This window comes from Ambystoma mexicanum, chromosome 6p, assembly GCF_040938575.1.
Source record: "Ambystoma mexicanum isolate Mex_15411 chromosome 6p, UKY_AmexF1_1, whole genome shotgun sequence".
In the NCBI taxonomy this organism is placed as follows: domain Eukaryota; kingdom Metazoa; phylum Chordata; class Amphibia; order Caudata; family Ambystomatidae; genus Ambystoma; species Ambystoma mexicanum.
Genome location: NC_090935.1, coordinates 1,191,281,242 through 1,191,301,140, shown reverse-complemented (window position 1 = coordinate 1,191,301,140; position 19,899 = coordinate 1,191,281,242). Strand labels below are relative to the sequence as shown.

The window sequence follows — 19,899 nt, the reverse complement described above, 5'->3', positions numbered from 1 at the left end:
ACGTCGGGAAAGCGAAAAGACAGTGAAACTGGTTATCCCCACCAGTCAAAGGAAGAAGACTCTCCGGCGGGAGATCTCCTCTGTTGTTGGGAAAAGTGGTGAGGCAGTCCAGCAGGGCTCCACCGGTAGTGGTGTCGTGGCAGGTCGGCTCAGCTTCTCCCTCGTCGGATTCTTAGGTCCTGTGGCGACTTCTGAAGTTCCAGTCCCCAAAGCCCTGCTTTTATGCAGCAAACCCCCATTCACTCAGCCTAGCTGTCACTCAAACATGCTAAGTGGTGAGCCGGCCGGCTCACCACTTGGGCCAATCAGGATGGAGTGCGACTTGAGTTGCCTAGGCAACTCAGTCCATGGTGCCTAAATTCCCCTCCACCCCTCCTAAGTACCCCAGACAGAGTGGCACCACTTTGGGAGGGCTTCTGTGGAGAAGCCCGCCAAAAAGTGGAACAAAGGGCTAGACTTGCGTTGGAGTCACAGAAGGGAACACAAATGCCATTTTAGAATCAAGTTTTTGCAAACAAATACCAACCGGAGAATTAATATTAATTAATAAACCGGCGGTATGTTCGAGGCTACCGTAAATAATTAAATAAAGGTAGTAGCCTAAAACAATGGGAAATCCCATAGGAAAATATTCGCGGTTGAATATAAAAAGTAGTATCCACTGCCACCAGCCAAAACTCGATCAGGGGGGACGGAGACGTGCCCCCTCGACTAACAGACCCCGGGGCAATTGAATTGCCCCAGCCAGTACGTCCACAATGTGATGGTTTGTACTGGTTCTGTTCCGAATTTAAGACTAGTAAAGTCAATGGTGACTTTACATGCCCTGGGAGACAGTAGTCAGTCCCAGGGTATGGAGTCTATACTGGGGGGTCACTATGACACCCCTGTGTCACTGCAATGAGGGTGCTGTGTAACACACATCACAAAAACACATGAATCCCTATGGGGTAAAAGACCCCATAGCCCATTAAACACATCTAGATTCAAAGAAACACACTCAAATCATGCCCAAGAGTGAGGGTAAACGAGTCTCACTCTTGGCAGGAGAAAAAAATAAACCCCAAAAATCCAGCAAAGCTGCTGGGGGACTCACTAGGTTAGGAAATTCAGCCTAAACAGAGAATTCTCCCTAACATTCACTTATTCACTTTAACTCAGTCCAAGAAGTCCTTATTATGAATCCTATAAGGCCTCAAGCCCTACAGGAAAATGGGCAGGCCCTTACACAACTGGGTGAGGTAAACAATTTAGTGGATCTTAAGAGATCAGGTTAGGCCCCCAAAGTATTCCACATAAATAGGCTGAAGGCTTTCATCCCTAGGGTTGAAATAGCAGCACTACTTTTGGCATCAGACAGAGAGGAAGAGAATCCGAACCTCTGCCTGACTTGTTCCAATGTAGCCCTTCAGATGGCTCAATTGTGGGTGTCCATGTGGCCCCTCCCCTAGCTCCTACCCAGCCAGAGGAAGTAAGGACTTTGCTTAGGCAATTCTCCCCCTTGTTCTGGCTGATTCCTGGTTTGACACCATGGTGAAAACACGAAATTGACATGTGACATTTTTGATAAACCTGAAGGTGTCTTCCTAACTATACCCCGGGAATCTGTCATCCAGGTGGCCAGGACACGGCCATCGCAATTGGATCCAGTTCCTGGGGGTTGTACCAGTGAGTGAGGATCACCTGGTTAGGGGGTCCTCGGGAGTGGAAGTGGAACACTGATGGGTGAGCCGCGGTATCCCTCTTCTTCTAACTCCTTTTCCCCATCGTGTCATGTAGGATACTCAGACACTCTACCCTCGTTTTCCGACACAAACTCTTTCGCACACCATGAAAGACAACGGACTAACACCAGAGCTGTTTACCTGACATGTCCCAACAGGGTCAAGCAAAGTCAGGCAATTGACCAGAATCACACACACCTGACGGCCCTTTCCCTTCCACACAGGGATAAAAGGTGGAGCACGAGAGCACACTATGATCAAGGTGAACCGCACAACGACACAGCTATCCAAGTATGAATGTTCAAGAGGAGGAGAAAGATGGCAAGAACCAAAAGGGCGACAAGGAGAGAAGTGACCTTGCCTTTTCCGACCTCGGGCCGCAAAGCCTCCATCAACTGAATCGTTAGACCACGAACAATAGCCAGTGTGTGTTGCAGCAGATATCAACGATACACAGAGCCCTTCTATGCTGATAATCACGACTGGGGGAGACGCTTGCTACTGTGGTACCGTCCTTGACTCCAGATCCAAAGAAAGCCAAGCGGTTCATCACAGTCAGGGTGGGTCATTATGACCCTGGCGCTAAGTGTTTAACAGCGCCGTAAAAGGCCACGGCACCGTTAAACACTTAGCACCTGATTACGAGGTCCCTTTGCGGGACCTGACCTTAACAGCTGGTACAGACCAGCCGTTAAAGTAGGGTGCCGCAAAGGGACCTTGGTGCTAAGAACGGTACCGCAATTAGCGGTACCGTACTTAGCGCCTTCCCCTTTCCCATTGAGCCCTATGGGGCAAAAATGGGAATGGGGAAGGGCCATGGCGGCATGGGGAATTACCACCCCGCCAACCTCGGAATGGGGTGGTAATTCCCCATTCAGTCATGGCGGAGTCGGTAAGTTGCCGGCATGGACCATGGTGCTATTAGCACCATGGTCCAACGCCTGGGTCCTAATGAGGCCCAGGGAGTCGAGGGGAGAACCGATAAGAAACCGAACTGTGTTGTACGAAAGTTTCAAAAGACAAGTTAAGGGAAATTAAAGAACTGTTCATGCTTCAAGGGGAAACCCGCTGCATACGTGTCCGACACCATGTGGGTTTTCACCCAGGAGACTCTGGTTAACTTCCTCTACTGTTGAAACTACCGAAAACCAGAAGGCCGTAGGAGAGCCGTAAAGGAAAAGTCAAAGTGGTCATTCAGGGATCTTGCAGAATCCTCTGTACAATCGAAAGTCTTTGATCGACAAACTATTTGAAACCAAGGGAAGTAAAATAACATTGGGCCTCATTACACGGTAGGCGGTAAACCAAGGCGCTATTAGTGCCATGGTTCATGCCGGTAATTTACCAGTACCGCCTTGGAGGAAAGGGGAATTACCGCCCCATTCCAAGGTTGGCGGGGCGGTAATTCCCCCTTCCACCATTGCCCTTCCCCATTCCCATTTTTGCCCCATAGGGCTCCATGGGAATGGGGAAGGCGCTAATTACGGTACCGCAAATTGCGCTACCGTAATTAGCTCCTCCGGTCCCTTTGCAGGTTGGGGAATTTAACGCCTGCAAAAAGCAGGCATTAAATTCCCCAACCCGCAAAGGGACGTCGTAGTAAGGCGGTAAGGATTTACCGGTACCGGTAAAATACCGGTACCGGTAAACCCTTACCGCCTACCGTGTAATGAGGCCCATTGTGATGACAAGAGTGAACCAGATGAAGGGATGTCCCCAGTGAACTGTTTAAAAAGACATTGATTTGTGAATGCCAAAGATGCAATTGATCGGGGAAAAGCCGTAGTGACCCCGACAGAGGGAGGCAAATATCTGTGAAGGTCTAATAATAATTTGGCATTTATATAGCGCTACGAACTCTCAGTTATCTGAGCGCTGCTTATTATTACCCACAGTGTGTGGTGCTCATTTATTGACCTCGGAAGGATGAAAGGCTGAGTTTGGCCCCACCGGGATTCAAACCTGCGTTAGCAGGCTCTGCACGGATGTCAAAGCGAGCGCTCTACTCGCTGTGCCACTTGACCGACTAAACCCAGAAGAGGGGATCCAGGAGTGAAAAACCAGTACCAAATGTACGTAAAGCAAACGTGAACCCGACAAAGGGAGGCGAACATTCGAGAAGGGTCTGTGTCACGGATGGCACTCTGTTAAGAGTGGCACAGGACACCCAGGAAGGGTTTGGGTGGTTGTGCCGAAGTAAGGTGGACAGATAAGTACACACACAGCTGAAAGAAAAGAGAACAAAGAGTAGGCAAGTGTAGCAAGGAAATAAGGTACAGAATGGATTCCCTCTTGTGGTGTATGCAGATGTAGGAAAAGAGTATTCCACAGACCTTAGGAAAACTCTAGCCTTCTGCATAGTTTGCTATAACAGAGGCCCACGTTGTTTGGACAGTAGTCAGGGGTAAGAGCGGAACATTCCTTTGACTCAGAAGGATCTCTAATCAGAAGATTACACTTGTCTTGTGGTGTAATGGCAGTGTGAGTGATTTGGCCCACCGAAGGAGTTAATTCTTTACTGTCTGTACAACAACCTGAGTTACTGTGGCTGGAAAGTGAAAGAGCTGTGTCAGACTTTAGAAGGGGTGCATATGCTAAATTTAGGTCTTCCATCTGCTTGGTATAAGTCTGTATCCTTTTCTGCGTGGCAATTTCAGGCCTTATCATGTCGATCTCTAAAGACAGAATATCGGGTGTAGGACATAGTGTCAGAAGGTCTGGAATATTGTGTCCCTTCATTAAATTTTTACTATGTAAATAAACAAAGTCATCATAGAGATCTTCGGTCTGTCTCTTAAGGCGTAGGAGTTGTTCTTGAAGCAGGTATGTTTCATTAGCCTGATCTAAAGCTTCAGATTCTGGTGTAGCAGAAAATTCGGTTGTAGCAATAGGAAGACTGACCTTCAGGTTATTATGGTTAGTAGATACTGGGGAAGTATTAAGACAACCGATGGTCAGTATTGGTTTTTTTGTACCCAGGACTAGGTGGACTAACCTCAGGATACTTAATGCCGTGTCCTGTCAAATGAGGGTTTCCAGCAGTCTGGGAAGCTTGCCAAGCTGATCTTGAACATATCACTCTAGCAACAGCGTACTCTGGTTTAGAGTCTCCCACAATGAGTGCTATATCCTTGGCTGTAACAGTGTTAGAAAAATTGTCTGAAGACACAGGAGTGTTTTTCACTGTTTGGGCTAACAAGATCTGTAAGAATTCATTATCTTGCTGTAGCTCTTCAACAGATAAGGACTGTGGATCATAGTCGCAAATGTCATAATAATTATACATGGAAGAAGGGTCAGCAAGCCATTGAGTGTAGTACCATGCTTGTAAATCTTTGTTAACCAAGGCGAGACTGTCTTTTAGACTAAGGTTTTTGTTTGCTGTCTTTAGGGAAACTATAGATTTTTGCAAAGGTTTCTAACCCCGGAAGGAAAGCATCTTTGGTCTGTGTTTGCCTTTCCTGCCAATGGAACAAGACATTTTTTGATCTTGCATTCTGTCACGGATGGCACTCTGTTAAGAGTGGCACAGGACACCCAGGAAGGGTTTGGGTGGTTGTGCCGAAGTAAGGTGGACCGATAAGTACACACACAGCTGAAAGAAAAGAGAATGAAGAGTAGGCAAGTGTAGCAAGGAAATAAGGTACAGAATGGATTCCCTCTTGAGGTGTATGCAGATATAGGAAAAGAGTATTCCACAGACCTTAGGAAAACTCTAGCCTTCTGCACAGTTTGCTATAACAGAGGCCCATGCTGTTTGCTCATGGCTTGGAACAACAGCTATGGGTGTCTGTAACGCAGAAACGAGACAAGGGGAGGGGCAGAGGTTGCCTGATGGAAACCAACAGACAAGCTCTGTACATAAGGGTCTACAAACAGTACAAGAGAAGACACTAACAGACAAATCCAGGAAAAAGGAAGTTGATAAGCAAACTAGCAGAAGGAAATGAAGGAAAAGCCAAATAACAGGATTGGATAGGGATAAAGAACAGAGGGTTGAAAACAATGAAGAAAGCAAGGGAGCAGCAGTCAGGAAACAGGGGGACTGCTATAACTGAAAGTAAATAATGTAGGTAAACTGCTGTGGATAGCAGAGGATGGTAGGGTACAAGGTTGAAAGCTCAGAGAAGCAGGGAAGCAATGAGCAAGCCCAAAAGGAGCAGGGCTGTAAGGAAGGAAGCCCAGAGGGAAAGGGCTTAGGGCAGCGGAGTGAAGCAGGCTGCATGGCAAGGAGCCCAGAAGGGCCGGGCAGCAAGGAGTGAGCCCAGAGGAGCAGGGCGGCTCACTGTAGAAGGCTGCAGAGGACGGTAGAAGGCTGCTAGCCTGGAAGCCCAGCGGACGAAGACTGTAGGTTGAAGGCAGCAAGGCAGGAGCCTGGAAGGCAAGGGCGGAAGGTAGCAGCGGAGCGTGATCGGCTGCAAGGCAGGAGCCTGGAAGGCAAGGGCGGAAGGTAGCAGCGGAGCGTGATCGGCTGCAAGGCAGGAGCCTGGAAGGCAAGGGCAGAAGGTAGCAGCGGAGCGTGATCGGCTGCAAGGCAGGAGCCTGGAAGGCAAGGACGGAAGGTAGCAGCGGAGCCTGATCGGCTGCAAGACAGGAGCCTGGAAGGCAAGGGCGGAAGGTAGCAGCGGAGCGTGATCGGCTGCAAGGCAGGAGCCTGGAAGGCAAGGGCGGAAGGTAGGAGCTGAGCGTGATCGGCTGCAAGGCAGGAGCTGCAATGCAGAGAGCCCGGCAGGGCACTGGAATCAAAGCAGGAGTAAGGAGGAACCGCATACAAAGATCCGTAGTTCGAAGCAAAAAGGTGCTGGAAGGACTCTTAATGCAAGAGACTGAGCCCCTGAAGGCAGCAGCTTTTATACCGCCCTGCCCAGCACAGAGGCAGGCTAATTGGTCACACCTGGATCAGCACACCTGCATTCAATCTGCCTCCTCCCTCTCTGTTCCTGAGCTGGTGGGAGCAGAGCTGATCCCTAGGGCTTCTGGGGATTGTAGTTCCGATGATGACAAATAGGAATAGCCAGGAATAGATGGTTATACCCAAGTGCATTGTGGTAAGTGTAGTTTGTTGGAAATAATAGAAAAGCACCAAAGTCTCGCAAATGGGAAATAAGCTCCATATTGATCGCCAATGTATGCGCCCATGGCGCAGGCATGACAGTCGGAGGCCAGAAAAGGGGGATATAAAGGTGAAAAGGCATCACCCAATGACACGTGAATGAAGACCTATGAATGCCATAGGTGAAGTTGTTTTGGGGAAAAGCCATAGTGAACCCGAAGGAGGGAGGCAAACATTCGAGAAGGATCTGAGCCTAGCAGACTGGGATCTAGGGGTGTAAAATCCATCACCCACTAACACGTGAATGTAACAGATAAAATAGTTTGAATACAAGCCTCAGTGAAGCCGACGGAGGGAGGCTAATATTCGAGAGGGGTCTGAGCCTGGAAGAGGTGGACACATGGGTGAAGAACCATCACCCCAAGTGCAATCAGAAAGGAACTTTTGTTTATTGTTTTGAACCGATCAGATCCTCGGAAGCAAGAAACCTAACCACCGAAGGTCCTGATATTGCTAGGAACTTGTTGTGGATCTGTGCCTGCTAGAGGGGATCAAGGGGTGAAAAGTCATTACCTAACGTGCATATGTAAAGGAACTTTTTGTTTGTTATTGTGAACACATCAGGTCCTCGGAGGCAAGATACTTTTTGTAGAAAAGAGACTTAATCACGGAAGATACTGATACCTGAGAACGCAACTGTAGTCTTGTGCTGGGAAATCTCGAGCGTGTGTTGTGCTCCTGAATCCTGCCTTGTCCCGTGCTCAATATGTGGGTACGGGAGAACCCCGGCTACCCCATCCTAACTTATCATTTGTGAACACTTCTTTCTTTCTTTTGAACCCTTTCCCACACTCTTTTCTTGTATTCAGTTGTAAGGATTTGCAATATATTCTTTTTAGTATAGGCACATTTTGTTTGACAAGACACCACTGGGACTGCCCTATTATTATTTGATGGTCATAGTTTGCTCCCATTTTAGATTTATGTTTAGATTAGGTATTGTTCCAACCTACCTATACATTTTAATAAACACCACTGTGATCACTTGTGTCTGACTTTACTGTTGCCACCATGAGTTCCTTAGACAGTGTACCTACCAAAAGTAGGGGGTACATGATGTCAGACAAGGTGAGATGTTACATCAAGACGGAGGTCAATAAGATGTTAGATCTTGGGGTGATTGAACTCTAGTAGTCCATGGTACAGTCCTTTAGTTCTGGTGCCAAAGGCAGGTACCTCTGAACTGAGGTTCTGTGTGGATTATGGGGCTCTAAATGATGTCACCAGGACAGATACTCACCCCTTGCCTAGAACTGATGAGCTGGTGGATACCTTGGTTGCCTCCAAGTACCTCAGCCGATTTGACCTCAGTGCAGGGTGTTGGCAAATAGCCCTAGCAGAGCATGCCAATTGAAGACAGCATTCTCAACTCCAGAGGGCCTTTACCAGTTCAGGGTAATGCCCTTTGGATTAATGAATGCACCCGCCACTGTTCAAAGGCTTGTGAATCATGTCCTAAATGAGTTGGATGAATTCTGCTTAGCATATCTGTATGATATAGCAGTCTTCTGTGCCACCTGGGAAGAACATGTGAAACGCCTGGGAATAGTATTGCCGGCTCTTCAGAAGGTCCAGGAAGTTTCACTAGGCTGCACTACTGTAATTATCAACTCTAGATTCGATCAAAGAAACATTTAGAGATGTGAATTGATTTAAGGTGCTCTGGGTCAACACCTCGCTACAGAGGAAATAAACACAAATTAACACGATTCATCACTCTCGCTAATGAATAACCCAGAGACTCCCACCGAGGTCATGAATAACCCCTTCATATATGTTTTGTTGAGTTCTAAAACAAAAATAACTTTAATCATTTTCACATACAGAATAAATGATAGAACTTCAATGATTCCAATGTGTACAGCTATGGCTGTCATTTTTGTTAACAGGAATTTTCAATCACAAATTATCATTCTTCTCTAATCATTATCAGGAAGAGACCTCATTAGACATACAGTATTGATTTTCTCATAACAAATACAGAAAATAAAATACATAAAGTATATAAAGATAGATAGATAGATAGATAGATAGATAGATAGATAGATAGATAGATAAAGATTGTGTGTACACTGTAAGCAAAACCTCATCAGTCAAACTAAAGTTTTCTCAATGGGGTGCTTCCTGTTGACACCACACTACGTGTTTCGGAACCTCCTGTTCCTTCTTCAGGTTAAATTGTTATCTGATCTTGTAATCTATTGAAAAATTTGCTGTAGCACTAACCTATGTTACACTCTTTCTAGAGGCCTGAGCGCTGACCTGTCTATTCTTAAGCTGGCTGGCTTGTTTTTGAATTGCCCAAGTCAAATTCTCAATTGGAGAGCTGTGGACGATATAAGTATAGTCTTCCATTCTTTATATAGATCTCATAATACACATGCTACATCTTGATACTTTGAAGGATTCACTAATTATATTCATACACTGACTTGCTTATAATATGGTCAGCATCCAACAACTTGGTGCACTACCTCTCTGTAGATTCCTGATCAGTCCCTCTCTCTCACATCATTTATGGCAGGCAGGCAAAGACCATTAAGTATTGCGTGCGTGCGCACTAAATGTTCTGCATCACTCCTGCTTATGGCTCATCTCTCAAAGTGAACACGCTTCTTACCTTACTTTTGATAGTTGAATGCTCGATATAGGAACGTGGAGGCGGCTGTAGAAACAGCCTCCCATCCTGTATCGTCATTATAAATCAAAGCGTCATTGTCACGTGACGCGGAAGTCGAGTCCGATCTCCCGTCTGGCAATGATGTTAATATCACACTAATGCTTCCGCCATACTGGAATTGTCAATCTAACCATGAAATACTGATCATGATCCGAGAGGTACCATCAGGATCGCTTTCCTTTCTGTTTCGTTATCATGCTACTAATCCATACACACACTTTTACAATAAGACGGAATAAAACCGAACTTAGTAAAAAATTGATAAGCTGTACAATAATGCCGTAATTTGTGTACACATGCGGCTAATGACCCCTTAATGAGCTCAAAACTGAAACTCGGTACATGAAGACATCTTTTCACAGAGCATAGGTACATTTCAATACAATTCAGTAAAGTTTGTGTGTCTTTTTAAAATCTGTTTAGCAAGGCTGTGTTTGAGGTTGTATGTTAAAGGTCATTTACTCATCTCTTGTTCGTAATGTTGTGAACTCACTAATTAAATCAGGCATGGGTACTGGCCATATCTATATGCAAGGCAAGCATGTTTACAATGACATGGTAATTGAAATGCATAACATTTTTCATCGGAGTCATCTCATAATTATAGTGAATGTATCCATATACTGTCATAACTTCTGCACCACATTAATATTTCATAGAAAACATGTCAGATCAAATTCAAGATTCATCCACCTAGGGCTTAATGACTCCAAGAGCTCTATCCATGGGATATCTTTCTGATGAAGTAAAGTATTCAAATGCCTTCCTTGCCTAGGGCATTTGACTTGCTCTAAGATCACAAATCTCATCTGTGCTATTGTGTCGTTAAGTTATCTAAAGTGGTGCACTACAGTGAATGTAATTGGCTGATACAGATGTTAGATTTATGCTCCGTCCATCTTAGTTTGGCCTTCCTTATAGTGAGGCCCACATAAAACATACCACATGGGCATCTAATACCGTAAATGGCATTTGTAGAATCACATGTAGCTGTGTGACGTAACTCAATTTGTTTGCCAGTGTAAGGATGATTAATGAAACTACTCTTTATCACATTGTTGCAATGTTGGCAGTTATTGCATGCAAGAGTTCCCTTGTGAACAATGCTTTGTTGATTTCCCTCTGTGTGGTCAGCTCTAATCATGTAGTCTCTTTACTGCCTTGCTCCTTCTGTATGCAAATGTCAGTGTTTCATCGAACAATTGTGGCAAAACGGGGTCCATTTTCAGAACCTCCCAATTTCTTTTAAGTATATTTTTAATCTTGTAACTCTGGTGGGAGTAAGTAGTTACATAGACTACTTTCTTTGTTTTTGGTTTTTGTGCGGTTTTCAATGAGTCTTGTCTTGTCACTGTTGATGCTTTTTCCTGAGACTTTTTAACAACTTTTGTGGAGTAACCCCTTGCTAAGAATTTCTTTTGTAGTGTTGACTTATTCAAGAACTCTTGATCTTCAGATATGATCCTCTTATATGCCAAAAATTGGCTACATGGAATGCTTTCAACAGTTTGACTGATGAGGTTTTGCTTACAGTGTACACAAGATCGTTATCTATTTATGTATTTTATTTTTTATATTTGTTATGAGAAAATCAATACTGTATGTTTGATGAGGTCTCTTCCAGATAATGATTACAGAAGAATGATAATTTGTGAATGAAATTCCTGTTAACAAAAGTTACAGCGATTGCTGTACAAATTTGAATCATTAAAGTTCTATCATTTATTCTGTATGTGAAAATGATTGAAGTATATGAAGGGGTTATTCATGACCTCGGTGAGAGCGACTGTGTTATTCATTAGAAGGTCTGATGAATTGTGTTAATTTGACGCTCTTCAGAAGGCCCACTTGACCATAAAGGCCAGCAAGTGCCAGATTGGACAAGGATCGGTGGTCTACCTTGGACATGAAATAGGGGGAAGGATGATTCAGCCTCTACCCAGTAACGTAAAAGCAGTACAAGACTGGCCTACCCCCACTACACAAACTCAGATGAGAGCCTTATTAGGTTTCACTGGATACTTTCGAAATTGTATGGCAGACTATGGCACTATAGCTGCCCGTCTCACTGCTCTCACCACTCCAAAGAAACCCAAGAAGATCCCTTGGTCTGAGGAGTGCTTTTATTGTGCAGACAGATGCCTCTGACACTGTGATAGGTGCTGTACTATCACAGGTAGATGAGAAAGGCAAGGAACATCCAATTAAAATGTATTAGTCATCACAGCTTAAGGACAGAGAGCTCAGATGGTCCTCTATAGAGAAAGAGCATTTCTCTGTCGTGTGTACCCTAAGAAAGTTGAGGCCCTACCTCTATGGGACCCACTTCACTGTGCAAACTGACCATAAACCCTTAAAGTGGGTAATGCACATGAAGGGAGAGAATCCAAAGTTACTCATGTGGTCCATAAACCTATAAGGGTTTGACTTCACCATTGAGCACAGGTCAGGTATCCAACATAACAATGCTGATAGGTTGTCCAGAATGTGTAGTCGACCTGAATATGAGACTCATCCAGGGATGGATTAAGTCCCCCTGTCCTTAGGTCTGGGAGGGGCGAGTGTTAGGAAAGATTTCCCTTTGGTGCAATTTTCCCTCCATTTGTGAACCCCCCACAAACATTTTTGGTTTTGTTTGGAGTCCCTAATCTGACTTTTCCTAGTGGAGCACAGCTTTCAGCAGCACTCCTCCGGGCTTTCGCTCAATTGTTATGGGGAAACTGACACGTCCTTCAGGCCGTTAGTACTGGGAGACTATATTTTCCTTAGTCTTCGACTATGTTGCCATTTATTGGTCACTTTTTATCTTACTGTACTGTGCATAGGGGTCCTTTTCTTTTATGGCCCTAGCCACCCTCTGAGGATTTGTTGGTGAGTGTACAAGTGTGCCTAGGACGAATTGGTGGCAGCAGTTTACTTTTAAAGTATTTTTACTTCGTTTTTATGGGCCATACTGCGTTTACTGCATTCGGCCCAAGACTGTGGCCAGTGCCGTAAATGGCAGTCCCACAAAGTCTTTTGTTCTGTCCTGTCGTCCATTTCGTCCCTTTGCCTTAACCCAGGTCGAGAAACGCATGTATTCCTTATTTGGGCCACGAAAACCGCAACTTTCGCAGACTCATGCACGTCACGTGTGTTAGTGCCAAGGAAGAGGGTTGGGACTGTCTGGTCTCAATCCACACTGCTGGTGCCAGTATGTCTGGTAGCCATGAATCACTGGAACCACTGTGGGCCACGATTGACCCACACCTGGCGTGCATGCAAGAGAGAGATTTGAGTGCAAACCGAATCTTGTATAAGAGAAGGGGCTCTGCATCCATTCCAGGTTGTACGTCACACAGCTACATGTGATTCTACAAATGCCATTTACAGTATTAGATGCCCATGTGGTATGTTTTATGCGGGCCTCACTGTAAGGAAGGCCAAACTAAGATGGGCAGAGCATAAATCTAACATCTGTACCGGCCAATTACATTCACCTGTAGTGCAATACTTTAGAAAACTTAACAACACAATAGTACAGATGAGATTTGTGATCTTAGAGCATCAACAGTGACAAGACAAGACTCATTGAAAACTGCACAAAAACCAAAAACAGAGAAACTAGTTTATGTAACTACTTACTCCCACCAGAGTTACAAGATTTAACAAGATCAGACAGCACATTCTTGTCTGCCAGAAAGGGCTCACCACTTGCATCAGCAGCAGGCTGGACAGTGGCAAGTATAGCCAGCATTCTGGGATGTTCTCACTCTTGCATTTCCATTGGTAGAGGGCACCCCTCAGCAGGCTGTTCAGCTTTGGACAGTGATCAGCAGTTCACAAAAGTCGCCAGAACCACCTCATTCAACTCATAGCTCAGCAAGCAGCAGACATGGAGATTCCTGGACACACATCATATATATATATGTATATATGATGTGTGTCCAGGAATCTCCCTGTATATGTATATATATATATATATATATATATATATATATATATATATATATATATATATATATGAGTTAGCACACTCAGGGAGTCTACTGCTATCCTGTCAACTCACACAATTTACCCATATAAGCACGGTAACCAGCAAAACAAAACAATCCTTCACCATCACAAGCTTTAATTAACACATGCATCCACCGACCAACATTACCACAAATCAAGCCAAGCAATTTCATGACCTCTCATCCACACAAACTTGCTTACCACAACTTCAAAATCAAATAACTTCCAGCACTGACTTGCTCCAACACCACACAACATCAGATCTCTAAGACATAAAACCGCGCCCAGACAGCACATTGTTTCAACATACCCACACTAACACTGACAAATAGAGGTAACGGTTGACATCAAAGCCAGACCTTGTTTGAGCCAAATGCATACACGCATCACACTATGGACTCTGATAATATAGCACAGCCATTCCCCACCCCGAAAAATCCATGCTCCCACAGTGTATTGTTTCAACGCGCCCATGCTAAGACTGAATGCTAGGCTTTAAATCTCGGCAATCCCTGATACAAAGACATATCCACATCACGTTCTTTAGAGTAAAGTATGAAGCACTTTTCATTGAGTAACCAAATCCTGGTGTGCATACTTCCATCTCTGTGACAGCTGTCAGATACCAAGGTCCATAGAAATGGTGAATACTCTGCTTTACAAATACTGCATAACTTAGCATAACATAGAGCTTGTATACAGTGGAGCCCAGACTGTCAGTGCTAAAAGAAGCCATGGCTGGGAAGGGTTTCTTTAGCACCCAAGGAGAAATTGTCCACTGTGATGTGACCAAGTCTTACAATCCTACCACAGACACCTTGGCCAATTCTTCCTGGAGACTGGGTCAAAAAAGATAATCTGCTCCATTACCTGCCACTGAGGTGATGCTTGGATGTCTGACTTGATTGTCCTCCATCTCCGGCTCTGTCAGTCGCCTTCTCATTTCAGCACATTTAATTTTCTGACAACTCCACTACCAACATTTGCTGTTCCATCTGGAAACTGCTAACCTACAGAGCGCTCAAGCTTCCATTTCTGCTGGCATAGGTCTTTGTAACTGTAGTTCTATTTCTTTAAGATGCTGTGCCTTCCTCACAGTCACTGCTAGTGTGGGGTTGATGACTTCAGGTGCTGCCACTAGATCCAAGCTGACTGAGGTAGAAGGGAAACAAATTTGTTCAAATCTGTTTGTGAAACACCTAGCAACTTCCTAAAGAGCCAAGCGTGTCTGAGACTATGACAAAAACACAAACTGTGATTGATATTAATGTTAAACTGTTCTAAGCATGTAGAGAAACATGTTCCTGAAGAATATCTATTGCTCAATGCGAACATAAGAGAAAGCATATATTATGTCCTATCAACTGTTTAGAATATATGATGATCAATATCTGATAATGGCTTTCCACAACATCTAATTTCTTCCCTTATGATATGATCATCATTAGACTTTACTCTGCACCATAAATATGCCATAACAACGCATACTCTAAACAAGTATGACTTTACCAATGACTTTTGTTTAACAGACAAAGGTTGTCTGATGATCAACTCCCAATAATTATTTTCTTTCTCTTGTTATTTTTGCCTTTTTCACCATACCAAATCATCTACAAATGTAAAATTGAGAGCATACCAAAACATAGCCTGTCCAAATGTGGCTAAGCCAATGACAATGTTTTAATAGATGAAGGAAATGTAATAGTCATTTAGTAAACATGTCTTCCATTTTCTAAGCTCAGGAGCATGTGTGATGACTATATTATTTCACTTTAGTGCTGGGGAGCCAGGGGCACCTGCGGTGAAGTATTGGAGTTTTGCACGTGGATTCAGTAAGCCATTCAATGATGAATAGTGTTCCCTGAAAAGTGTTTGGCTTAGGAGCTGTGTGCATAGATGCTGGCTCATTTTTGCTATTTGTTTAAGTTCATTTCATAATGTCCTGCTATGTTTAACCTTGGAAATTGGACAGGTCCATACTAATGCTTAGAACAATAGGAGTCCCAGTTTTGCTATGTCCCATAGTTTGACGGTGGCTCCCCTTCCTTCTGGACCGTTTGTTTGTTGTCATTAAAACAGCCATCCCATGAGGGGCTATGTCCCATAGTTTGACAGTGGCTCCCCTTCCTTCTGGACCTGCTGGGTGTTGTCATTACAACAGCCATCCCATGAGGCAGGTGCTGCCCTAACCCTGCATATGTTGTTGGTGGAAAGTAATAACGGCAAGCAGAAGCATTCACACAGATACAAATAGGAAATATCGGCTAACAGTTTTTGGGGAGTATTCAAACTCTATTATTTGTTTGTATATTTTCAACTTGAACGGTAACTCATATTTGTAGAACACTATACAGTGTGCTGTGTTCTGGGAATGTTAAGGTCAGGTAAAGACAGGTAATCTGAAAGAAATGGGCCAAAAATGTTGTTACTTTTTTGTGATTGAATATCAAGACTTTGAATTTAGTGGTTTTCTTGTTAATTATGACTGCATCCTGTGTTTGCCTCATATTGTACATAGGCATTTAGTAAATGAGATGTCCTTATCTATTTTATGCCTCTGAATACAAACACAAGCTAATCCACCTCTTTTCTATCAGTCTGATTCACAAAGGATGATGTTTACTCACTAACGTGTGGTAGTACCACTTTGTGTCTGCTAATGCATGTAAATTGTGTGCATATGGGAAAGAATACAATGAGATCAGACCGGAAGTTGCAACTATCGCAAAATCCTCACTCAAATGCATGCTGATTCAGTAACATGGTGAAATCCCCCATTTTCCATGAACAAGTCCCTGTCAAAAAGTGCTCAGACTCCAAGGTTGCCAAACCTATTTTTCACTGCTAGTGGTGTCACTCGGATGGTTGTGACGATGTGTCCTTGTGGTCTCCATAACATGAGATCCCCAGGTCCCTGATTCAAACTACAAACCCTTCCAGATATCAGATCACCCAGGACATTAAATACCATAAAGCAGGGATTATGACTCCCATAATTCCGTTCTTTGTTAGAGGGAAAATATGGACTAGATCTGGGAGATTCAATCACATAGTCAGGAGGAGGAAGGCTACAGCGAAACCCTGACCAGGTTCCTGAAGCCAGGGCTGGTGGCACTGGAGGGCATGTCTCAAGCCCATGTTTTCTGGCTCCTGCTCGTAAATCACACTGGAATAAAGTACCTATACACAACCCCACGCTTCTATACAGGGGAAAACCAGACCAGTCTAGAGAGCCAATTGCAGATTCAGGATAGAAAGACTGTGGGGAAGACTTAAGTATACTAAAGAGGTGCTTCAAATCCCCCTCTGGGGTGACAGTCATGGGAAAACTCACACGTATTTCCCATTTAGATTAGAGGAGGTTGGAGGTGAAGGAGAATAAAGAGGTGATGAAGATAAATATCAGGAGGGGTGGGGAGACAGAGAAGAGTGAGGAGGCAGTGGAGTGTAAGAAGGTGATGAGGAAAACAACAGAAGTAAGGCAGTTAGAGTGAGAGCTGAAGAAGGAATGAAAGAAGGAAAGAGTATGAAGGAGATTGGAAGTGACATCAAGGGAAAAGCAGAGGAGTGCGTTCAGGAGAGGTTGGAGGTGACAGCAAAGGTGAAGAGAGTGTACTAAGGAGGAGTTTGGGAAAAGAGTTATTGAGAATGAAAGGACTAGTTAAAAGGATTTTCGAGGAGAGGACTAGAGGTCGATGAGAGATGAGGAAACTAATCTATACGATTACTGTGACCCCCGAAATTGCGTACTTCTTTTTTACTTTGGCCCCCTTTACACCACATATATATATGTGGGGGGAGACCTCCGCAGCCCCCCCCCACTTGCATTATATATCATTATCCCCCACATATATATGTGGTGTAGGGTCGAAATAAAGACAAGCCAACATTTTCTGAGGTCGCAGTGATGGGGGCGCAGTAATGGTATAATTCCGTGCAAACCCACTGTAAGATTGAGGCTTGTTAGTGTTTGTGCATATTGTGAAGCAATGAGGAAGTGGAAGTAGGAGATAGAAAGTGAAAGAGCACAAGGTGAATGCAAGGTCCCCTTGTTCACAGGACCTTTGCCACTCTTCAAGGAGGTAGATGTGGATGGGGTCTAAAATCAGGACCTCCAGGTAAGACAGGGAAGGAGGCAACATGACCGAACCAGTAGAGATGATCCGGTGGTCGACCTATGTTTGAAAACTGTATGACCCATTTCCCCTCCCCCCAGCCCTTGCTGATTTCTTTGCTCAGGTCTAATGTACAGGCGCATGCACGGACATGAGACCTTGATGGAGGTGACTCTCAGGAGTTTGTAATCAAAGAAGTAACTGGGGACTAACCCAGAGAAGAGTAACATGAAGACTAACCCAGGAAATATGAATTGGCTGGAGGACCAATCAAGGAAAGGACATTTTAGTGAGACTTTTTGACAGTGTCAGGGACCCTTTGAAAACTCCACAATATTCCAGCATCTCTCTCATAATATAATGTTTGTCACAATGATGTGATACAATATCTTGGAAACATTTCAAGAACATTTTATTTGCCCCTATAGATAAGTCCAGGAAAAAAATATGACTTAAGCCAGATAAAACAGTGCAAATTGGAACCAGGTAGAAAAAAAGAAAGTGAGTACTTATTGTTTATGACTATGGATGCTCCACCTGCATGTGTAGGTGTGTTGCTCCTTTGCATTTCTTGCCTCTGGCCACACCACAATACATTTTTCATATGCAAATAGGGGGTGAATGGAGTTAGAACCTTTGCCCTCCCATAAATACCCATGTGTGTAAACTGTGTAGTTGATAAATAATTAGTTTACAAGCATTGCGTATCATTTGCCCAGTAGCAATTAGCCATTTTATTGTAAATTAGGCACAATTTGCCTAGTTGCACTTTGAGGTCACCAATGAATCTGTGGCCCAAAGAAAGATTTGTGAGTAGGCACTGTATTTAAATTTTCATTTGCTGAGTTGCTGTTATTTCCGTTTAATAGGTAGTCTGTCTGTACCAGACATTGGGCAATCCCTTGAGCAAGCTGACAAGCCTCAACAGCATGCACTCCCATTTTATTCTGGCAGACGACGGAACAGTAGGCAAATACGGCAACGAGATGAAACTCAGAAGGAATTTGGAAAAATACATATCTCTTCAGAAAATACACAAACGTGAGTAAAAGCAGGAGCAGTTCCTTTCTCTCTGAAAATGTTAATGTATTTTAGAAAAAGTGCTCAATAATTCAAACACAGACAATGGGCAGAGAGTGTGGTGTGTTTCAAATGGCAGTGAGGAGTCCCAGAAATCTAGGGAAGATATTTTGCGATCAATTCTCCTAGGGACCTTTATCACACTCAAAGCAGTTGCTTTAATCTACCGTCAGTCTTTCAGCTTGTATCAATGCACTGCAAATCCCTGCAGGAGATCTAGATTTATGTAATTCCACCCGGGGTGATAGGATTTCTAACTCAAAATACCCAGCCTATAAAGTCTGATATTGGACCCTGTAGCTATTTCAGTAGAGACAAGATGTACATTAACAAAATGTCCAATTTACGCAGTTCCTATAAGGAACCGTGGAGGTATTGTCATACATTTTATATTTTTTACTTGAAGTCTAACATGCTTAACGCATTACTATTATTGTACTACTGTATTACTTGTGGAAGGGGTTCTGTTTGAAAATGTACTGTAGAAAATGTTGTGGAAAGATGTAGGGATTAAAAATGTTGACCTACATTTTTTAACATTAGCAGATGCATCAAAACTGCAACCTATTACATTCAGCATACAGTAGGTCGTAGATATTTTGACATCCCTTCTTATGCCTCCACCCCTCATTTGAAATCATTATGAATTCAGCAGTGTGGCAAAGATGGCAGTAGAATAGTGATAACAGATTTAATGCCACTTTACTGCCAGTTTCCTGCACCACTAAATTCAGACTTTGGAGTTAAAGTGGAGGATTTACCTCCAGCATATATATAGCTCAAGGCAAATGCTCCACTTTACCTCCAAAAACGTGTGGATTTACCACAGGTAGAATTATGGCCTGCAGTACATTTTCCAAATCCCCAATAGAGTCATATGGTCTCCAAAAACGGGGATCAACATCAGCATTTCTCCACCAGAACTAGAGGTAGTAACAGTGTAACTGAGTTTGGCAGCGTTTTCATGGAATTACTGAGGGAATACCCCAGTTTTCTTAATGGGGTCCATTGTAACCACTTCCTTAAACCCACACATATATTCCTAAATAATGGTTGATGACCACCATCCACCACCCCTTCTAACTATCCTCTGAACCCAAATTTTCCTGTACTGTGAGAGCAGCTGCAAATGATTTATCACACTCTACATTTTGCACACCATATTTTAATACTTGAGAAATTAAACACAAT

At 43.8% G+C, this 19,899-nt stretch overlaps 1 protein-coding gene across 1 annotated transcript in view; it reads left to right on the top strand.

Moving 5' to 3' along the window:
* TRPM6 (transient receptor potential cation channel subfamily M member 6) overlaps positions 1-19,899 on the top strand; it is a 1,703,532-nt gene that overhangs the window by 526,347 nt on the left and 1,157,286 nt on the right. Inside the window, exon 7 of the mRNA XM_069625828.1 lies at positions 18,498-18,669. Coding sequence (XP_069481929.1) covers positions 18,498-18,669 — 172 coding nt within the window. The remainder of the gene's footprint in view (positions 1-18,497; positions 18,670-19,899) is intronic.